Source organism: Primulina tabacum, chromosome 3, assembly GCF_025594145.1.
Source record: "Primulina tabacum isolate GXHZ01 chromosome 3, ASM2559414v2, whole genome shotgun sequence".
NCBI classification, from domain to species: domain Eukaryota; kingdom Viridiplantae; phylum Streptophyta; class Magnoliopsida; order Lamiales; family Gesneriaceae; genus Primulina; species Primulina tabacum.
The window spans coordinates 36,338,235-36,360,614 of record NC_134552.1 but is presented as its reverse complement, the minus strand read 5'-3'; the positions used below and the strand labels follow the sequence as shown (position 1 = coordinate 36,360,614).

General features: G+C 35.7%; 1 protein-coding gene across 1 annotated transcript in view; it reads left to right on the top strand.

Annotated features, from left to right (window-relative positions):
- Window positions 1-932, top strand: part of LOC142538686 (uncharacterized) — a 65,170-nt gene extending 64,238 nt beyond the window's left edge. The window contains exon 10 of the mRNA XM_075643988.1: window positions 764-932. Coding sequence (XP_075500103.1) covers window positions 764-932 — 169 coding nt within the window. The remainder of the gene's footprint in view (window positions 1-763) is intronic.
- The last annotated feature ends 21,448 nt before the right edge of the window (window positions 933-22,380 follow it).

Sequence of the window (22,380 nt, the reverse complement as noted above, 5' to 3'; positions counted from 1 at the left end):
ATTATCGCAATATTTCCAAGATTTTGATGTGATATGATTGTGATTGACAGATTACTCAAACCTGTATATGTTATTCAGTACAGGAAGATGTACAGACATGATCAGAAGACTGAGTTGTATGTCAGAAAAGTAGACAAATTGCACTGAATGCCAAAGTTGATTTTATCATATCCCCGATTTTCTGATTATTTTGTACTTTTGACTGAATATACAACAAGATCTTTCACCTATCATTTATAGATCAACAGATAGTCGGAGCGAACTATCCTGATACTGGAGAATATCCAGGAACTATAGTGCTAGATGCTAGCACTGGTTGACATGATTTATTGTCACTTGTATATTATTGTATAACGATAGTTATCGAATGAGTATGGAGATAGCATTATTCGAGGCATTGTACAGTGAAAACTGCAGATTGTCTTCGTATGGGGATTAGATCTCCGAGATACCTGAGATTGGATCGGATAGAATCAGAGATATGAAAAAGAAATTGAAACTGATTCAGAAGAAAATGAAGACAGCTCAGAATAAATAGACTGAATATGTCAACGTCGGATGATGACTATTGATATTTAAAACTGGAAAATTGAATGTAACCTTGACTGGGAATACCGGATTTGATAATCGAGGATAATATTGATTTGTTATGAGTCGGTAATTGGTATATACGGATGTTATATAGCCAATGTTCTGAGATCGATTCTATCAAAATTACTTCAGGTTGTATTACGAAATTATACTTCTTGCATTAATATTCCAGATTGGAGTTAGAGATTCAGGAAAGAAGAATAATCCAGAATAAAGACTATTCTGCTATTGAATATACAGTAAAGTCATCAGGGTATCTAAGAAGACTATTCCGTTTGTTAAAGTTCAATGGAGGCGTTATGATACTGAAGAAACTATTTGGGAAACAAAATCTGGTATGAGACTGAAATTTCAGAATTGTTGCATTACAATGAGTTTTCTGATTAACCTCTATTATACATTTCTTTCTTTATCTGATTTGATTGCCTATGATTTCGGGGACGAAATCGTATCTTAGAGGGGGAGAAATGTAATGCCCGAGATTTTATTACCGTAATCTGAAGCTAATCTGAAATGAGTTAGTGATTAATTGATGTGATTATAGACGAAACGGATTAGACCGAGAAAGACGTGAAAAGATGCAAAATTATGTGCGAAGGTGTGCCATTCGCGCACATGCGCGACGTGATGCGCGAGCCATGCGCGGATTTGGCAGAAGACCCCGCGCATATGCGCGGCGTGAGGGCGCGCATATGCGCGAGGTGTCCAGTAGCCAAGGGGCTGGAACAGAACAATGCGCGCACATGCGCGACGTGAGCCGCGCACATGCGCGAGGTAGGCAGAGAGTTGCACGCACATGCGCGACGTGTGCGCGAGGTAGGCAGAGAGTTGGGCGCACATGCGCGGGGTGAAGTCGCGCATATGCGCGAGCTGTCGTGATGTTACGCCCTGAAAAATTGTGTCTCACGCATATGCGCCGAATGATGTCGCGCATATGCGCGAGACGTGTGTTGTGAAGAGATGCGCCACTTGTCCTCAACATGCAACGTGTAGGTATATATATATATACACTTTGTCTTCCCCGACGTTTTTAACAAGAAGAAATCGAGAAATCCTCTGAAGAAATTCCTCAAGCTTCTTCGTACGGTAAACTTGTGATTTGGTACAATTCGTTTATCAGAATTTGAATTCGAGTACAGCACCGAGTTCCTAGCGACGACAGCTACAACTGAACGTAAGTTTTGTTACGTTTAAATATGATTTGAAATTATGATATTGTCATAATTGAATAGGAATCATATATGGTATTTCTGATACAGTGGACATCGTATATTTGAAGTCAGATTGAAGAACAGACTCTTTATGTAATTGTTATGATTTTCAGAGTTGATTTGATTGAGATTCAATATCAGAGTTGTATTGTTATTCAGATTATAAGTTGTACTGATACTGATGATGAGTTCTGGTATTATATCTGTGATGTTGAGATTGACGGGGATATCGAGACTGTATTGTTATACCGTCGAAACACCAGTGGATTGATATTGATCAGATTCAGTAGTGACTTCGATTATATCGTGATATCGTCGATATGGATTAGATTGTATCTTGATTCGATATTGATCAGATTATGTTTGATTTGAGTATTGATCAGAATAGATTTTGAATTGAGTTGCATATTGAGATTGTGCCTATGCGATATTGTATTTCAGATTGATATGGACAGATTTGACTTCGAGACTTCGACTTCGTCAGACCGCGAAGACAAAGGTATAAATTTATGTTGATGTGGGATCGCACAACTCGAGTCCGATTGGCTTGAGTTTCCCAAAATCACATACTTTACTTTATTGCATCGATATTTGCAATTGTATGAGGTTGATACCTTTGATTTATTGATTTATGTACTGAGTCATTAAGCGGATACGCTTAATTGTGAATGATTAATCTTGTGACAGTAGTGCCGGATAGTTATGGAATCGTCACCGGCACATTGCACATTGTCACAGGATAGGATATTGGTGAAAATGCCAAAGTTTGTGACAGTTAGGTCAAGACATCGGACGTTTAGCTATATCGAAGTGGATAGAATTGGAGTTTCTTCTATTACTGGTGTTCGATATGGAAAGAGCCAAAGTCCGTGAATAAGAACATACCACCACCCCGATCGGGAGTGTAGGTGGGTGTATGTTTTTATTCCGATCGAGATCCCTAAATTAGGACTGAGTCGAGTCTGAGTCTGAGAATCACGGAGAGTGATTCATTGCTTGATATGGAATTATGTTCCTGATGATGGTATATGTTTAGAATATAATTTATTCTTGATATTGATTCATGTTTAGGATTATAATACATGTGATGAATATTTGATTCATGTTCTGATTTTGATATATGTTATGAATGTTTAATTCATGCTTTTATATTATTTATATGAAAGGCATATATACATGATTTATAGTGGGAATATAATTCTCACCGGAGTTATCCGGCTGTTGTCTTGTTTGTATGTGTGCATGACAACAAGTGGGGCAGGATCAGGGTCAAGACAAGAAGAGAGAGAGATCATGATTAGAGTAGAGACTACGGACTTGGATTAAAGATAGGGTTGAACACTTGATAATTAGTTGTTAAACCTTAGTTTTTATTGAATGTAGATTGTACAGGACTTGTACTTTAATTATACAAATCTGTATATTAGTTAGATTCCATTACGTTCCGCAATTAAAGAAAATTTTTTTTTATGACCCAAATTACTTGAATTAATAAATTGATCCTAATGATGATTAAGAATTGAATTAGCGTCCGGGTCCCCACATAAATGAAGTTAGTAAACAATGTGTTAATTGTGGTGTCTCGACTAATAATTATATTTTATAATATAATACTGAGTATCTTTGGAAACGAAATTTTATTTGAGCTCGCGTTGTCATGTGTATATAAAAAAAAAAACATTTTCGCTGTAGAGTTAAAACTGTAATTAAATTAACTAATGAATGATAATTACCATTGAGAGTTGAGGGTCCCACAGCATCTGCACTTAATGTTCATGAAAAAGGTGAATTTTCTTCACAACCACAGCCTAATCACAAGGATCATCATTTATAAACTGGAACTTCTGGAATTCAACCAATGGATCAGGTAAAATATGTTATTACCCTTCGCAGTGGTAAGATTGTGGAAAAATCCATTCTTGAACCTGGTGAAGATGATGATAAATCAACTCCAAAGGGTAAGGAAGTGGAACCCATAACTTGCGAAGAGGAGGATCAACAGACAGTGCCACCACCATTCCCTCATGCATTGAAAAATACAAAAAAATCAAATTTGAATTCTGATATATATGATATTTTTAAACAAGTAAAAGTTAATATTCCTTTATTAGATGCAATAAAACAGGTACCATCATATGCCAAATTTTTGAAAGACTTGTGTACTGTTAAAAGAAAATTGAATGTGAAAAAGAAAGCATTTTTAGCCGAACAAGTAAGTGCAATCATTCAAGATAATAATACTTTGAAATACAAAGTTCCTGGTTGTCCTACTATTTCATCTAAAATTGGAGAACGAAAAATTAAAAAATCCTTGCTTGATCTTGGAGCTAGTGTGAATTTACTCTCATATTCAGTTTATCAAGAACTCAATCTAGGCGAGTTATAACCTACTTCGGTAACACTTTTACTTGCCGATAGATCTGTTAAAGTGCAAAGAGGTATGGTAGAATACGTGTTGGTCCAAGTTGATAACTTTTATATCTTTTCGATTTCATTGTTTTAGATACACAACTTGTAGAACCCGTTAAATCAGACTACGTATAAGCCATGCATAATTTCTAGTATTTAAATTAAAAATAATTTCTTTATTATTTAAAGCATTTTTAAAATTGTTAGTCAGGATTATTTATTTTAAATCGCATAAGTTTAGTTTTATATTTTCAGTTAAATAAGCGAGGCCGGACTGGAGTTGGAGTATTGAGATAAAATTTAATATCAAGAAAACATTCCTAAATTAATTTAAGATAAATAGTAAGTCATTTTAAAATAAAAGAATGTTTAAAGATTTATTTAATTAAATTTGAGATAAGTAGTAAATAAGTTCCTTTATGTCCAATAATTTAATTTAAAACCTAAATTAAAATATGTGACCAATTGAGATAAGTTAATCTAGGCTTATTTTAATTAAGGAATTTCAACTTAACATGTTAGTAATTTAACTTAAAGAATTAGCCATGCATGCAAGATAATTACCATCCTAAACTAATTTATTAATACGCTAAAATACCTAATAGATAGACAAAACTTTAAATATTTTAAATACAAGATTTAAGTAATATTTCACCTCATTTATTTAAAAGATTTTCGGTCACCCCTTTGTAGAAGATTTAAATTTAGTTGACAACTCACAAACTTTGATTCTTTCCTTATCCATCATTGGTAGATAATCCCTTCATTTTTAATCAACAATAATTAATGATTTAAGTAATATTTCCCCTTCATTTTTTTGTAGAAATCGGCCACTCCTTGGATAGAATTTAAAATATTTGGCAATCCTCCATCTTTAATTCATTTCCTTATCTTTTCTTGTGAGATAATTCTCTAACCATTTAATCTTCAATAATTATTAATTAAGCAATTTTCCTACCCATATTTGTAAGCAAGAAATCGGTCACCACCTCATCGTATCTCCCTCAAATCAAACCAATTCCTTATCTCTCAAACTCTAGGATAGAAAGATTTGACCTTGCCATTCTATCCCCATTTAATTAGTAGACTTCCCTTCATTTCTCCTAGCCATTTTCCCTCTCCATAATTTCGAAAATTTCAAAGCATTTCAGTAGAGATAAATCGTGAGAGTCCAAGGAAAATCAAGAGAGAAAAGGAGAAAAGCAAAGCAACTCCGTCTCCTCCGCGCTGTGTCGTCGTAATCGATTTGTTTTCGTTTCAAACAAATCCAAGGCATGTTTATATTATTTCTGTGCTCTTAAATCAAGTTATATAAGTATTTTAAAACATTACATGATCATGATTTCCATGGAAAAACCGAATTTGGACAGCAACTTTCAAAGAAAAATCTGCACAGAATTTCGGTCCCCACTTGTTCTTCACGGTTTTGATGTTTTTGTGGTTTCACGGTTGGATCGATTTCCAGGGGCTCAAGGCTGCTTATGGTCATGTTATAGGGTGTGCTAGGAAGGTGGTATTCCATTAGTTGCAGCCCCTTTGCCCTCTTGCAACACGTTTTGACAGCAACAGCCCCCTTCGGTTTTAAAATTCTGGTTTTTGTTGAGTGTGTTGAGTTTCGGTTTTGAGGTGTCAAGTGGGTTGTGGTTGTCTTCTAGCCCTTAGCCATGACTCATACAACACCTTAGCATGTCTAGCATGGACCATGGTTAACCTCATATCCATTGGATCCTTCATTTGACAGCAAAACAAGCAACACCCCCACGCGTGCCATGTGTGTGTTCTCGGGTGAAGCTTGTATCGTCGTAGGTGTTGGCTGGAATTGTGGTTGCCTAGGGCCCTTAGCCATGGTTCAAACCATACCTTATGATGTTGGTAAGAGGCTCTGGTTAGTGGTTCAAGCCGCAATGGCCAATTGCCACGCAAACGAAGCGATGCAAGCGCAAGCGCTGCTGCTGTAATTCTGGACAGCAACTTGGCGCTTCGGTTCAGAGGCTCGTCTGAGTTCTTAGTTGGCTTTTAGCCTATGGACTTGGACTGGACAGTATCTCATTGAGTTAGAAAGGTCATATTTTTGGCCGTTTGTGATTCGGTTAAGTTTAGAGGTCGTACGAGAATTTACGGTGCAATGTGCCAAAAGGACTCTCGAAAGAGCGTTTCTTGTTTTTGGCCTCCATTCACCAAATTTTGACTTGCACAATTTTAGGAGCTTTATTTCATCATTTTAGGTATATTTTAATCAGGACTAAATGATGGTTCGATGTCGGTTCGGTTGGTATGGCGTCATGGTTAGAAATTTAGTTGTTGGTCTAGTTGGCCCCGTTTTTGGGTTCAATGACTGTGTAAGAATTAGGTCGCAGCGAGCCTGCGTACGACCCAAGCAATTCGGTAAAATAAATCAGGATATTTAATTATATTATGTGCATAAAAATATAAAATGTTCATTTTTGAGATATATGCGATATTGCTTGTGGCCACCTCACGTTCATGGGATTGCAGCTTATCATGGGATTGTTACCTCATCCGGTGGTCACTGACCGGTTGATGTTCATGTATTGGTACGGATATCTAGTCCAAGGGCTGTGATGGTCTCTACCGCCAAGTATACTGTGGTTTAGCATGATCAGACGATTCATTTCACGTTATGGGCCACTTGCGTATAACATATTCTCAACAGAAAATTATTATATGCTATTACATGACAGGGCTTGTGGGAACCCGGACGCTAATCAATTCTCAATCGTCATCAGGATCAATTTACTAATCAAGTAATTAGGGTCATAAATTTTTTTTTTCTTTTTAGTGCGGAATGTAGTGAAATCAAACTAATCTACAACACAGTATATAATATAGTACATGTCCTGTACCGTCTACAACTAAATAAAACTAAGGTTCAACATCTATCAAATGTCACAACCCTAGATACATCGAAGTCCGAGGTCTCCACTCTATCACGATCTTCTCTCATCTCCTGGACCCTGATCCTGTCCCACCTGTTGTCATGTACACATACAAACAAGACAACAGCCGGATAATTCCGGTGAGAATATAATCCCAGTATAAATCAACGAAACATGCAATCATATGATAAACATAAAAGCATGGATAGATTACAGCAATATATATCAAAAGCTGAAACATATTCAATATCAAACTGTCGACAATGCTCGTGACTCCACGACTCAGACTAGACTCAATCCTAGCCTAGGGATCCCGGTTTCCAGATGTGGTATTCCTATATCGACAAACAGTAATAGAAAAGACTCCAGTTCTATCCACGTCGATAAAACCAAAACACCCAGATGTAAAGATGTCGGTATTCCTATATCGACCAACAGTAATAGAAAAGACTCCAGTTCTATCCAAGTCGATATAATCAAACATCTAGTGTCCTGACCTAACCGTCATGTACTGTGGTCCTATCGCCAATACACTATCTTGTGACATCGTGCAATGTACCCGTGGCTATCCCGCCACTATCGGGTACTTCTGTCACAAGATTACTCGTCTAATGCATGCTCCTATAACTCCATAGAACAGGCATGTAATCAAATCAATAATCACAATAATAAAGCATAATAATAAGTATGTGATTTAGGGAAACTCAAGTACATCCTACTTGAGTCGATGTCCCAATTCCACATTGACTTATACCTTTCGTTCGTAGTTTCGGTCAGGCATTCAAACTCTGTCAATTCTTCAATCTGGCAATGGCAATATCAATGATATCATATCAATATACCGTTTAAATCGATACCAATCTGATCAATAATTCAAAATCAACGGTATAACCGCACAATCCCGATATCCCGGTCAACATAACATCACCAGATAATAATTCCATCAACTAATAATCGATACCAATACAATCTGATATCATATCTCAGTCAATTAACTTCAGAAAATCATAACAATTTCATAATCATTCCGTTTCTAAATCTGACTTCGATTATAGGATGTCTAACATGCCAAGAACATCATATATGACGTGTATTCAATTCCAACAACATCATAATTTCAAAACATGTCAAAACGTAGTAAAACTTACGTCCAGTTGTAGCCTGCGTTGATATGAACACAGTACCGAAGTCAGATTCAAAATCAGACGGACGGATTTCTCACGAATCGAATTCTAAAATCAAAATGGAAAAGTGGCTTCGATTTTTTCCTTTTCTCTCTGATTTCGAATTTCCTTCGTATATATATATATATATATATATATATATATATATACCATTCATGCTTCCGTAAAACGTGGCTCATGTCTTTGTGCTGCACGTCTAGCGCATATGCGCGAGACCTAATGTCTCAGCGCGTCAATCTCACGGTAGCTCGCGCATATGCGCGCCCTTACTCGGCTCATATGCGCGAGGCTATTATTCAGTTTTGCCAACTCTCGGGTTGTCTCGCGCATATGCGCGGATACACGTCGCGCATATGCGCGAGGCTCTCTGGACATGGCATGCACAGCTCGCGCATATGCGCGCACACCCACCGCGCATATGCGCGAGTCCCTCTGTCCATTTCGCGCATGTGCGCATCTCATGTCGCGCATGTGCGCGAGAGGTACTGTCCTCGCACATCATTCGTTTCACGCCGCCTAAAATCGTGTCCCGATTAATCCTTTCATAATCACATAAAATTATAAATAAATCATCGTTAATTACAGTGATTAATTCTCGGGCATTACATTTCTCCCCCCCTAAGATATGATTTCGTCCCCGAAATCACAGACAATCCATCATATCAATAAGAAGGTATGTAATAAAACTGAATAGAAATTTACATCAATGAAATAATGTTGGGAATTCTTGTCTCATATCGGATTCAGTCTCCCAAGTGGCTTCTTCAACGCCATGACGAGTCCATTGTACTTTCACCAACGGAATCATCTTCGTTCTGAGCTGTTTTTCCTTACGATCGATAATCCGAATCGGTTTCTCGACATAACTCAATGTCTCATCCAGCTCGGTCTCGTCGGGTTGAATAACATGTGAATCATCGGGGAGATACTTCCGCAGCATTAATACATGAAAGACATCATGTATTCCAGGTAATGAAGGCGGCAATGCTAGTCGATAGGCACGATCTCATATCTTTTCAAGAATCTCATAAGGACCGACGTATCGTGGAGACAACTTCCCTTTCTTCCCAAATCGGACAACACCCTTGAAAGGAGAAATCTTCAGGAACACTCAGTCTCATGCCTCAAATACCAACGGTCGTCGTCGAAGGTTGGCATATTTGGCTTGTCTGTCCTAAGCTGCCTTCATTTTCTTCTGGATCAACTTCACTTTTTCTGTCATATCTCTTATCATATCAGGTCCAGTCTCAGGAACTTCAGAGATATCATCCCAATACAGAGGGGATCGACACTTCTTTCCGTACAACGCTTCAAAAGGAGCCGTTTCAATACTCGTTTGATAGCTATTGTTGTACGAAAACTAGCAAAGTGGCAATGCATCTTGCCAATTAGTGCTAAAATCAAGCACTACAGCTCTCAGCATATCTTCCAATGTCTGAATCATCCGTTTTGACTGTCCGTCAGTCTGAGGATGATATGCGGTACTCAGATGTAACTTCGTACCGAGAGCTTGCTGCAAACTCTGCCAGAAGTGCGAAGTGAACCGAGGATCACGATCTGAAACAATCAACTTCGGCACTCCGTGCAGTCTAACCACTTCTTTGACATAGATATCGGTCATCTGATCATATCGGTACGTCATCTTGTATGGAATGAAGCATGCGGATTTGGTCAATCGATCAATCACGACCCAAATCGCATCACAACCTCGGGAGGAACGGGGCAACTGTGTCACAAAATCCATGGAAATGTGATCCCATTTCCATTCAGGAATAGACAAACTCTGTAACAGTCCTCCAGGTTTCTTCCTCTCAGCTTTCACCTGTTGGCAGTTCAGACACTTGGCTACAAACTCAGTAACATCAGATTTCATTTGTTTCCACCAATACTGTGTCTTCAGATCATTATACATTTTCCTGCCACCAGGATGAATGCTAAAACGACTGTTGTGCGCTTCTGTCAGTATTTGCTGTCTCAATTCCAGAAAAATTTGGCACAACAAGACGATTATTCACATAAAAAATACCATTTTGAACCTTATATTCTGATCGATGTCCAGCACTGACCATAGCAATTGACTTCTGTATATTTTGATCAACTTTCTGAGCTGCTTTAATTTTCAAAATCAGCTCTGGTTCAGCTTGAATAGTATATAATCTCATAGGTCTCCGATCTGTCTAAAATACTAATCCAGACAAACAGCAGTCTTCAATCAAATTTGAAACACCCATAGTCGATAAGGATAGAGAACATACCTTTCAACTCAGTGCATCAGCTGCTGCATTGGATTTTCCTGGGTAGTATTTGATTTCACAATCAAAATCTTTCAATAAATCAAGCCATCTTCGCTGTCTCATATTCAACTCTGACTGTGAAAACAGATATTTCAAGCTTTTTGATCAGAATAGATTTCAAATTTCTTACCGTAGAGGTAATGTCGCCATATCTTCAAAGCAAAAACTATGGCTGCCAATTCAAGATCATGAATTGGGTAACGAGATTCATGGGGTTTCAGCTGTCTCGAGGCATAAGCGATAACATGTCCTCGCTGCATCAACACACAGCCCAATCCTCGGTGAGAAGCATCACAATAAACAACAAATCCACCAGTGCCTGAAGGAATCGTCAGCACAGGAGCACTGGTCAATCTTTTCTTCAATTCGAGAAAACTGGTCTCACATTCCTCAGACCAAACAAATGGAGCATTCTTCTGAGTCAACTGTGTAATCGGTTTGGCAATACTCGAAAAATCTTTAATAAATCGGCGATAATACCCTGCCAAACCCATAAAGCTGCGTATCTCTGGTACAGATGTCGATCTCGGCCAAGAAATTACTGCCTCAACCTTACTGGGATCAACTGATATACCGTCTCCGGATATAAATGCCCCAGAAATACCACCTGTTTCAACCAGAACTCGCATTTCGACAGTTTAGCATACAATTTCTCCCCCCTCAAAATTCGCAACACAGTTCTTAAATGTTCAGCATGCTCCATCACATTCTTTGAATAAATCAAAATATCATCGATGAAGATAATCACGAAATCATCGAGATATTTCTGAAAGATACGGTTCATTAATCCCATGAATACCGCTAGTGCATTCGTCAAACCAAATGGCATGACAATAAATTCATAGTGTCCATACCTTGTTTTGAATGCTGTCTTTGAGATATCGGAATCCCTGACTCTCAGTTGATGGTATCCAGATCTCAGATCGATCTTAGAATACACCGAAGAACCCTGCAACTGATCAAATAAATCATCAATACGAGGCAATGGATATTTATTCTTTATCGTTGCCTTGTTCAGTTGCCGGTAGTCGATACAAAGTCTCATCGACCCATCCTTATTCCTCACGAACAGTACTGGAGCGCCCCAAGGAGAAACACTCGGTCTGATATATCCCTTGGCCAGTAAATCCTCCAGCTGTTCTTTCAATTCTTTCAACTCGATAGGTGCCATCCGGTACGGAGCCCTCGAAATCGGAACTGTTTCCGGCATCAACTCAATGCTGAAGTCTATCTCTCGAATCGGAGGCAATCCAGGAATCTCATCTGGAAAGACATCAGCAAACTCACACACCACTGGCAAGTCCGCCAATGATGGGCTCGACTTCAGTAAATCCACTGAATATACCAGGAATCCATCCGCTCCTTTCTGCAATAATCGAGTCATATTTATCGCAGATATCAAAAGAATTCTAGCTCGAGAAACCTTACCGTAAAATTTCCACTCCTCAGCCATCTCAGGTCTGAATCTCACTATCTTGTGGAAACAATCAACTGTAGCTCGGTACTTGGTCAACATATCGATACCGATAATACAATCAAAATCAGATAAACCAAGCACAATACAGTCTAACTCAATCGTATTCCCATTGTACTGCAGTGTACAAGATTTCACAGACTTCACCGATATCAAACCTGTCCCTAACGGAGAAGAGACAGACACTACCGCAGACAATGACTCAATAGGTAACGCATGACTCAATGCAAACCTTTCAGAAATAAAAGTATGCGATGCACCAGTATCAATCAGTACGTATGCAGGATAACCAGAAATAAAACAGTTACCTGCCACAACATCATCAGGTGCATCATGTGCCTGCTCCTCGGTCAAAGCAAAAACTCGGGCCTGCTGCCTAGGAGGCTGGCCCACTGTCTGGCTTCCTCCTGGCCTCTGCTGTGACTGAGTAGACGGTGCTGGCTGAAATGAATGAACAACAGATGGTCATCTACCTGTCTGAGCCGCTGATCCAGATGACTCAGCTGTCTGGGATTCCGGGGCACCTCTCTGGGGACACACTCGGGCAAAGTGTCCCTGTTGTTTGCAGATACGGCAGCTGCCAAACACTCCTCGGCACTGTTCAGTGGGATGCTTCCCTCCACAAGTATTGCAAATAGGCCCAGTATAGCTCTGGCTCTGTCGAGGACTCCCAGAACTAGAAGAACTGCTTCCGAAATTCTTGAACTGCTTCCCTCTAGCCTTCAAGAAATCCTTCTTTCCGCCACTGCTGCTGCCACCTTCGAATCGAGGAGGTGGTTGTTGTGGTCCCGGTGCTGAAGGTACAAACGAAGCTCCTCGCTGTCTCATCAGGCCGGCTTCGGCTCCCTTAGCTCTGTTCAAGGGCATCAGTAAAATTATTCGATCGCCCTGTGTTCACTAATGTAAATATTTCCGGGATCAAGCCGTTAATGAACTGATCCGCCACGGCCTCGTCATGTTCCGCCACATGTAGAGCAAAGCGCAACAGTGAAGAGAACTTGGTCACATATTCTTCAATGTTTAGCTGGCCCTGTCTCAAGTTGGCGAATTCGGCTCCCTTGTCCTTCCTATATGACACTGGAAAGAACCTCTGATAGAATTCAGTTCTAAACACATTCCAGGTAATAATCGTACATCGGTGTTCCAATGCCCTCTTCGTCGTGATCCACCAGTTCTTTGCAACGTCATGTAACTGGTGCCCTATCAGTTTCACCTTCCTCTCATCAGTGTACTCCAAGGACTCAAACAACATTTCAATATCATCCAGCCAATTCTCACAATCCACGGAATTCTCCGTAACCTTCAAGGTCGGTGGATGGAAAGACTGGAATCTTTTTAGTAAAGTCTCCATGGGTGTCGCGGTCACATCCATTGGAGGATTCGATGTACTACCCTGTTCCGGTACTCTTCTCGGAGGCATATCTGATAATTAAAGAGGTTAGTAATTCCAACTACCACATATCAGTTTCAATCTTCCTCGGATCATCTTACAGCTGATCCATTCCAAATAATACACAATACCATATAGAAATCAGATATTCAGGCAAACATGTATTAAAAGAGGAATTCATGCTAGCAATCAAAAGCAGGAAAGAAAACCTCAATCTACCCCGCTCACTAGCTCCTATCTCAGTCTCAATGATCTATCGCTCTGATACCACCTGTTGTGGGGACTCGGACGCTAATCAATTCTCAATCGTCATCAGGATCAATTTACTAATCAAGTAATTAGGGTCATAAATTATTTTTTTTCTTTTTAGTGCGGAATGTAGTGAAATCAAACTAATATACAACACAGTATATAATATAGTACATGTCCTGTATCGTCTACAACTAAATAAAACTAAGGTTCAACATCTATCAAATGTCACAACCCTAGATACATCGAAGTCCGAGGTCTCCACTCTATCACGATCTCTTCTCATCTCCTGGACCCTGATCCTGTCCCACCTGTTGTCATGTACACATACAAACAAGACAACAGCCGGATAATTCCGGTGAGAATATAATCCCAGTATAAATCAACGAAACATGCAAACATATGATAAACATAAAAGCATGGATAGATAACAACAATATATATCAAAAGCTGAAACATAATCAATATCAAACTGTCGACAATGCTCGTGACTCCACGACTCAGACTAGACTCAATCCTAGCCTAGGGATCCCGGTTTCTAGATGTGGTATTCCTATATCGACCAACATTAATAGAAAAGACTCCAGTTCTATCCACGTCGATATAACCAAAGCACCCAGATGTAAAGATGTCGGTATTCCTATATCGACCAACAGTAATAGAAAAGACTCTAGTTCTATCCAAGTCGATATAACCAAACATCTAGTGTCCTGACCTAACCGTCATGGACTGTGGTCCTATCGCCAATACACTATCTTGTGACATCGTGCAATGTACCCGTGGCTATCCCGCCACTATCGGGTACTTCTGTCACAAGATTAGTCGTCTAATGCATGCTCCTATAACTCCATAGAACAGGCATGTAATCAAATCAATAATCACAATAATAAAGCATAATAATAAGTATGTGATTTAGGGAAACTCAAGTACATCCTACTTGAGTCGATGTCCCAATTCCACATTGAGTTATACCTTTCGTTCGTAGTTTCGCTCAGGAATTCAAACTCTGTCAATTCTTCAATCTGGCAATGGCAATATCAATGATATCATATCAATATACCGTTTAAATCGATACCAATCTGATCAATAATTCAAAATCAACGGTATAACCGCACAATCTCGATATCCCGGTCAACATAACATCACCAGATAATAATTCCATCAACTAATAATCGAGACCAATACAATCTGATATCATATCTTAGTCAATTAACTTCAGAAAATCATAACAATTCCATAATCATTCCGTTTCTAAATCTGACTTCGATTATAAGATTTCTAACATGTCAAGAACATCATATATGACGTGTATTCAATTCCAACAACATCATAATTTCAAAACATGTCAAAACGTAGTAAAACTTACGTCTAGTTGTAGCCTGCGTTGATATGAACACAGTACCGAAGTCAGATTCAAAATCAGACGGACGGATTTCTCACGAATTGAATTCTAAAATCAAAATGGAAAAGTGGCTTCGATTTTTTCCTTTTCTCTCTGATTTCGAATTTCCTTCGTATATATATATATATATATATATACCATGCATGCTTCCGTAAAACGTGGCTCATGTCTTTGTGCTGCACGTCTAGCGCATATGCGCGACCTTTCTTCGCGCATATGCGCGAGACCTAATGTCTCGGCGCGTCAATCACACGGTAGCTCGCGCATATGCGCGCCCTTACTCGGCTCATATCCGTGTATCCATTTCGCGCATGTGCGCATCTCATGTCGCGCATGTGCGCGAGAGGTACTGTCCTCGCACATCATTCGTTTCACGCCACCTCAAATCGTGTCCCGATTAATCCTTTCATAATCACATAAAATTATAAAAAAATCATCGTTAATTACAGTGATTAATTCTCGGGCATTACAGGGCTCTACCGAGCAAACATTTCACTTACGATTTTCAGTTCAGTTATTCACATATTTATAATTACTCATGACAAGATACTTTCATGTTATGCTTTACGACATGATATCTTTACACGGCATGAAATTTTATGATATATTTACTTGTTATCTACGATATATGCATGCTGAGTCTTTAGACTCACTAGACTTGATTGTTGTAGGTACTGATGAGGTCGAGACTGAGGGCGGGGACCAATGAGCTAGCTTGGGTCGGCAGTTGTAGGAACCCGAGGACCTCATTTATCAGTTTATTTATTATTTTATGCAAACTCATTTTATCGCGATGAATTATTTTAAGTTGTTGCTTTGAAACAAATATTTACTTCCGCTGCTATCTCGACATTTAAAACTTTTATTCCGCTGCTACTTTAAACATTGAATCTTTTATCAGTATATTTTATGAATGAGGCATTTTATTTATTTAAAGAGAAAATTTTAAATTATTCCGCAAATTTTCAAATACGAATTTAGAGGCCTTTATACAACCTATCGAAGCTTGTAATGCAATTCCCGTAATTTTGGGTCGTCCATTTTTAGCAACTTCTAATGCTCTTAAAATTGCAGGAATGGAATTATGAAGTTTTCATTTGGCAACATGACCTTGGAGCTTAATGTTTTTAATCTTTGTAAGCAACCACATGACAAAGGAGATGAAAGTGAAGATGAAAATCTTATTGAAACCAAGGGAGTACTCGTGACCAATTAGATATTTGTTCAGTTGATACTGTTAAAGAGAATATTGAAATTGATTTTGATGATTTTATCAGGTATTACTCGTTACCAGGATTAGAGAAAGAATTTGAGGCAAAATATGAGAACAAAGACGAACCACCCATATTGGAGTTAAAACCCTTACCAGAAGAATTGAAGTATTCATATCTTGGAGAAGATTAAACATATCCGGTGGTAATTTCTTCCAAACTATCAAGTTATCAAGAAGGTAAATTAGTTGATATGCTTAAAAGACATAAAAATGCAATTTTTTGGACACTAAAAGATCTCAAAGGCATTAATCCACTAATTGGACTCACAAAATTCATTTAGAAGAAAATGCTAAAACATCTCAACAACCACAAGGAGATTAAATCCACACATGAAAGATTTTGTGAAAACTGAAGTTCTCAAACTACTTGATGTTGGATTATCTACCCTATTTCTGATAGTAAGTGGGTAAGCCCAACACAAGTAGTTAAAAAAAAATCTGGCATCACAGTGATAAAAAATGAAAATGGTGAATTGTTCACAAGTCGAGTCCCATCTAGTTGGCGGATGTGTATTGATTATAGAAAATTAAATGACGCCACTAGAAAAGATCATTTTCCATTACCATTTTTGGATCAAATTTTAGAAAATATTGGTCTCTGCGACTTAATGATGCACTTTGGGCATATCGAACAGCTTTTAAAACATCATTGAATATGTCTCCCTATAGATTGGTTTACGAAAAACATTGTCATTTGCCTGTGGAATTGGAACATAAAGCTTATTGGGCGATCAAAACTTTTAATTCAAGCATGAATAATGCCAACAAATTGCACAAATTGCAACTTAATTTACTTGATGAACTCATAAATGACGCGTATGAGAATTCAAGGATTTATAAAGCAAAAATCAAATCATTTCATGATAAAACAATTCTTAGAAAATCTTTGAGATTGGTAACAAAGTTTTGCTTTATAATTCTCGACTTCACATATTCCCAGGAAAATTACGATCAAGATGGACATGCCCATATGTTGTAAATCATGTATATCATTATGAAGCTGTGGAGATTGAAAATCCTAAAAATGATGATGTTTTTAAAGTAAATGGACAAAGACTTAAACCATTTTTAGAAAATGAAATCTTTCAAGAAGAGTTTATTTTCCTTTCTGATCCTTGATTTTTTTTGTGTTGTATTTAATTTTTTTTGTTTTTATTTGAGGTTTCCTTAATCTTTTTATTTTTCCGGTTAAATGGCGGATAACGGTACTCCGTAATTCTCATAGTCAGTTAAATCAGTTTCCCACAATTGGTGATACAAAAAATAAAATAAAAAACATTTTTTTTCTTTTCAAAATGGATGAAATTCTCTTAAAAATTTGTAAATATTTTCCCTCTGTTTCTGTAAATGTTCTAAGGAAAATTTATGCAGGTAGGTGAGAAAGATTGAGATTGCTAATGCAAAAAAGAATTCCAGAAGATATTCGTCTTGTAATAGAATATAAGGTCCGATTAGGAGGAGATGTTCCACAATCATTGCTCATTCGGTATTTGCCTGGATTAGGAAAAAGCACTTATGCGAAAAAACGAAGGGCCAAAAGGTAGGGGTTTGTCATAAGTGTGCAAGATAGACTTGTGACAAACGATGCAGATCTTTGGGATGTGTTTCCAATAATAGAGAAGATAAAATTGGTTGCATTAAGAATGGGCTGAGTAAGGAGTCTTTAGATAACATCTTATTGACTCTTGAGTCGCATTCTAGTTGACACGTGCATATTAAACTTCTCCGTTTATGGAAACAATTACAAGATGAGCGTCATAGTCTTGGGAATCCGACTAAAAAAGACCATGTTTGCCAATTTATAAGAAAATTTGATGGAAAGCATATCATCGACTCATAGAAGACGTTGAAGCCGTTTTTGGACGTAAAAACAGAGGAAAATTGTGAGCCACAATCACACTACTGTTTATATGTATGTGTGTCATTATTGTTTTTACTGTTTATTCTGCTTACAGCTGTAACCCTGCTACTACTTAAATTATAATTCACCCAAGTGTAGGTTGTCTGCAAGTAATATATTTCTGAGTACGAGATCGATCCACATATATGTTATTTTAAGTTTAAATTTATTAATTTATAAATTACCAAATTCAAGAATGAAGTTTACAAATTATAAATTTGTCAAGGCTCAGAGATTTATTCTTGGTTTATGTAATATTGTTTTACTAAAATTAAAACAAAGGAATGGTTACAAGAAAATTAAATATTTAAACACACACATAATATAATATAGTTCTCACTATAGAAAATACCGAATTAACCGATATTTTATATATGGTACCTATGGTTATATATATAACTATATAAATATATATTTGCATAAATTAATATTAAATTAAATCATTATATTTCATTTAGAACAACCGGCAGAGCCACGCTATTGCCTAAATGAAATATATGATTTAATAAGTTAGTTGCGATAAAGTAAAATTTAGTTGCGGTAAAGTAAAAGATAGTAGCAGTAAAGTAAAAGTTAGATGCGAAAAGTAAAAGTTAGTTGCGATAAAGTAAATATTAAATTGTTAGATGGTAGTATTAAATCATAATATTGCATTTAGAACAACCGGCAGAGCCACGCTATCGTCTAAATGATATATATGATATAATTATATAAATATATATATATTTATAATATAACAATAATAATAATTGATGAAATATTTATTGTATCAAAATTAAACAACAAATCAAGATAACCACTTCAATGGTATCAAGCATTTGATGTAAATTGATAACAACAAATAATTTATTTTTATACCTATAATAAAAAGAAGTTAGCTAAACGAAATGAAATAAAGAAAGAATATACAAAATATAAACAATCTTACTTCACCAGAAATTCATCATCTTCACCTTGACATAATAGATTTAGCTTTCTATGAGCTTACTTTTGATCAACACTCATATTTGGGAAAATGAAAAATATATTGGAACTTAGAATTTTTATACAAACACACTATATTTTACAATGGGATAAAATGATTTTTAAGCTAGCATAAGGCCTCTATTTATAGGCCAAATGAGAGAAAGGGTCAAAAATTTTATTAATGTCATGTAGTTGTAATAATAGTTTTTGTCTACTCCAACTTCAATTCCATTACCCTTCTTTCAATGCTTTGTTTCACGACTTTAATCTCCGAATCTGACTTTTCTCAAAACAACAAACATGTAGGGCATTGTCTGTAGATGACTTTGGTCACTTGGTTCTCCTCATTTGGTTAAATATTTAATTATTTATGATTTTTTTACTATAAGCTGGTCATAGTAAAATTAAATATGTCCTCCTTTTGATATTTGCACAATTTGATCATCTTAATGAACTTTTTAGGCAATCATGTCTTCTGCAAAGTTATAGATAATTTATCAAGAATTTCAAACATGTTTGAATCACATCCATTTGAATTTTCTAGCTTGAGTTATCATTATTTTACCAACACGTAGAAAATCAGAAAATAAAACATATTTAGTAAGACATTTAAATATAAACAAAAATATTAAAATAACATAATTTTATAATTTTAATGAAACTTAAAATTTTAAAATACAGATTTTAACATATAATAAATTACTAATTTTAAGTTTCATCACACCCACACACTATCTTATTACTAATCTCTTAGTAATAAAATTTATCGGAAAATCATAACCTAGATTCTTTATTCCTTTTATATATTCAAATATACAAACATATTCATTTTAAAAACAAAGTCATATTTGCTTTTATTATTATTTTTATTTTCACGTAATATATAAATTAACAATATATATATATATATATATATATATTTTAATTTCTAAATTTTTTATGATAATAAATAATCAAAAAGATAATTCACACTACCCACCATAACATGTATAATATCAAGAATATTATTGTAAAAGCATCAACTCCATATTCTTCCAAGTCAAAATATTTAATGAATAGCTGATTTCACTCATGGAGTTGGAATGAATATTAACTCTCAATGAAAAAGGCTAAATATTAAAGCGGATAATTAAATAAATTAATATTGAAAACAAAATAGGAAAATTTACAAAGAATAAAATCTTCTTTCTTTTGTTTTTTTCTCTTTTTTTTTATTCTCTTTTTTTTTCTTTTTTTAAAATAACGTAATTGCAAAATTGTACAATAACATAAAATTTTTTTATCCAAACATTTTACAATAAATATCTATATATATATATATATATATATATATATATAAACATTATATAACGGATACATTCGACTACCTTTGAAACTTATCTAGCACAAACAAATCTTTTTGTTTTTGTTTTGTTTTTTTTTTAAGAATACATTGATAGTTGTTTTTACAACACATTGATAGTACATCAATCAAATCTAGAAAAAATAAATTACAATGAATAAAGTACTTTGCAGTCCGTTATTTATTTACTTTTTTTTTTCAATAAATATTTTTTTAGGAGAGTTATATTCTTGTAATTAACCATTTTTTAATAATCAATAAAAATTTATTAATTGTTTTCTCATTTCTCACCACTTACTCACAAAAGATGTGTGAGTATATATTATACTTTTACAAAAAGAATTCTTTCAATTATACATGTTAACAACCATACAAACCATATCTTTTAACTCTATTCTAATAAAAATTTTAGAAATTATTTTATTTGAAAACACACACAATTATATATATATATAAATAAATAAACAAATCTATTATACATTTTATATTAATTGATCAAATATATATATGTATATATATATATATATATATAAATTAGTACATATGAAAAACTAATTTTTCTTGTTGTCTGTAATTTGAATATAATGAATATTAAAATCTAGTGTATTGTGATTTTCTAATAATTATTAACTAATGCGTCTCAGGTGCATTTTACTGATACCTTACTCGACATTGAACTAAAAATTATTAATATTATTACTATATATAAGTATATATTTTTATTTTCATATAATAAAAAAAACTAAGAGGAGGAGAAGAAGAAATTATTCATACCTTTAAAAAACATTAAAACATACCGTTGAATCACAAGTTTAGCATCACATGCATTTTCTTTTCTTACTCTTTGATGTTGACCAATTAAGTTGAGATAAGAATGGATCTGGTTCATGACTAAATCCTTGTAGTAAATCAATAAGTTCACCTTCACTTGTAGCAGAAACTAACATCCTTCGTAAAGCTAATGAAAGAAATCTCTATTCCACAACATCATTAAGAAACGATAACAGTTTATCATTATAGTTGTTAATATTTAACAAACCAATTGGCTTATGATGGATATTTAATTGTGCCCAGCAAACAGTATGAAATATTTCCTCTAAAGTACCGAAACCTCTTGGCAAAGCAATGAAAGCATCTGAATGTTCAATCATTTGAGTAATTCGTTCATACACGTTGTCCACTTTCATATTGTTGGTCCAGTAAGACTAGCTAAGATAATCGGAATAATTCATAAGACTTCACTTCCACTTGCATGCGCAGCTTTTGCAACTTTTCCCATGAGGCCAACTTCACCACCACCATATATCAAATGAATCTTTTTTTAGCAAGTGTTATTCCAAGTTTTTCTACTACTTCTTCATAAATAGAATCTTTTCCCGCACTAGATCCACAAAATAACAAATATTTTTCAATTTACTTACCGTGGATGTTGAAATGTTTAGAAATATGTTTTCTGTAATTGTTAGATCACAGCATATGAATTTATAAGCGTAATATGCCAAAAGTCAATATTTGAACAGGAAATTATTATTATTAAAAGAAAATAAAAATGAAAAATTAGAACACATATATACAGCGTAGTTGTGATTGTGGCTCACATCTTCCTCTGATTTTACGTTCAGTAACGGCTTCAACGCCTTCTATGAGTCGATGATATGCTTCCCATCCAATTTTCTTATAAATTGGCAAATAGGGTCTTTTAACGTCAGATTCCCAAGACTAAGTTGTTTTGTGTGTGTGTGTGTGTGTGTGTGTATATATATATTACTTATCACAATAGATATGTGTTACAACAGTA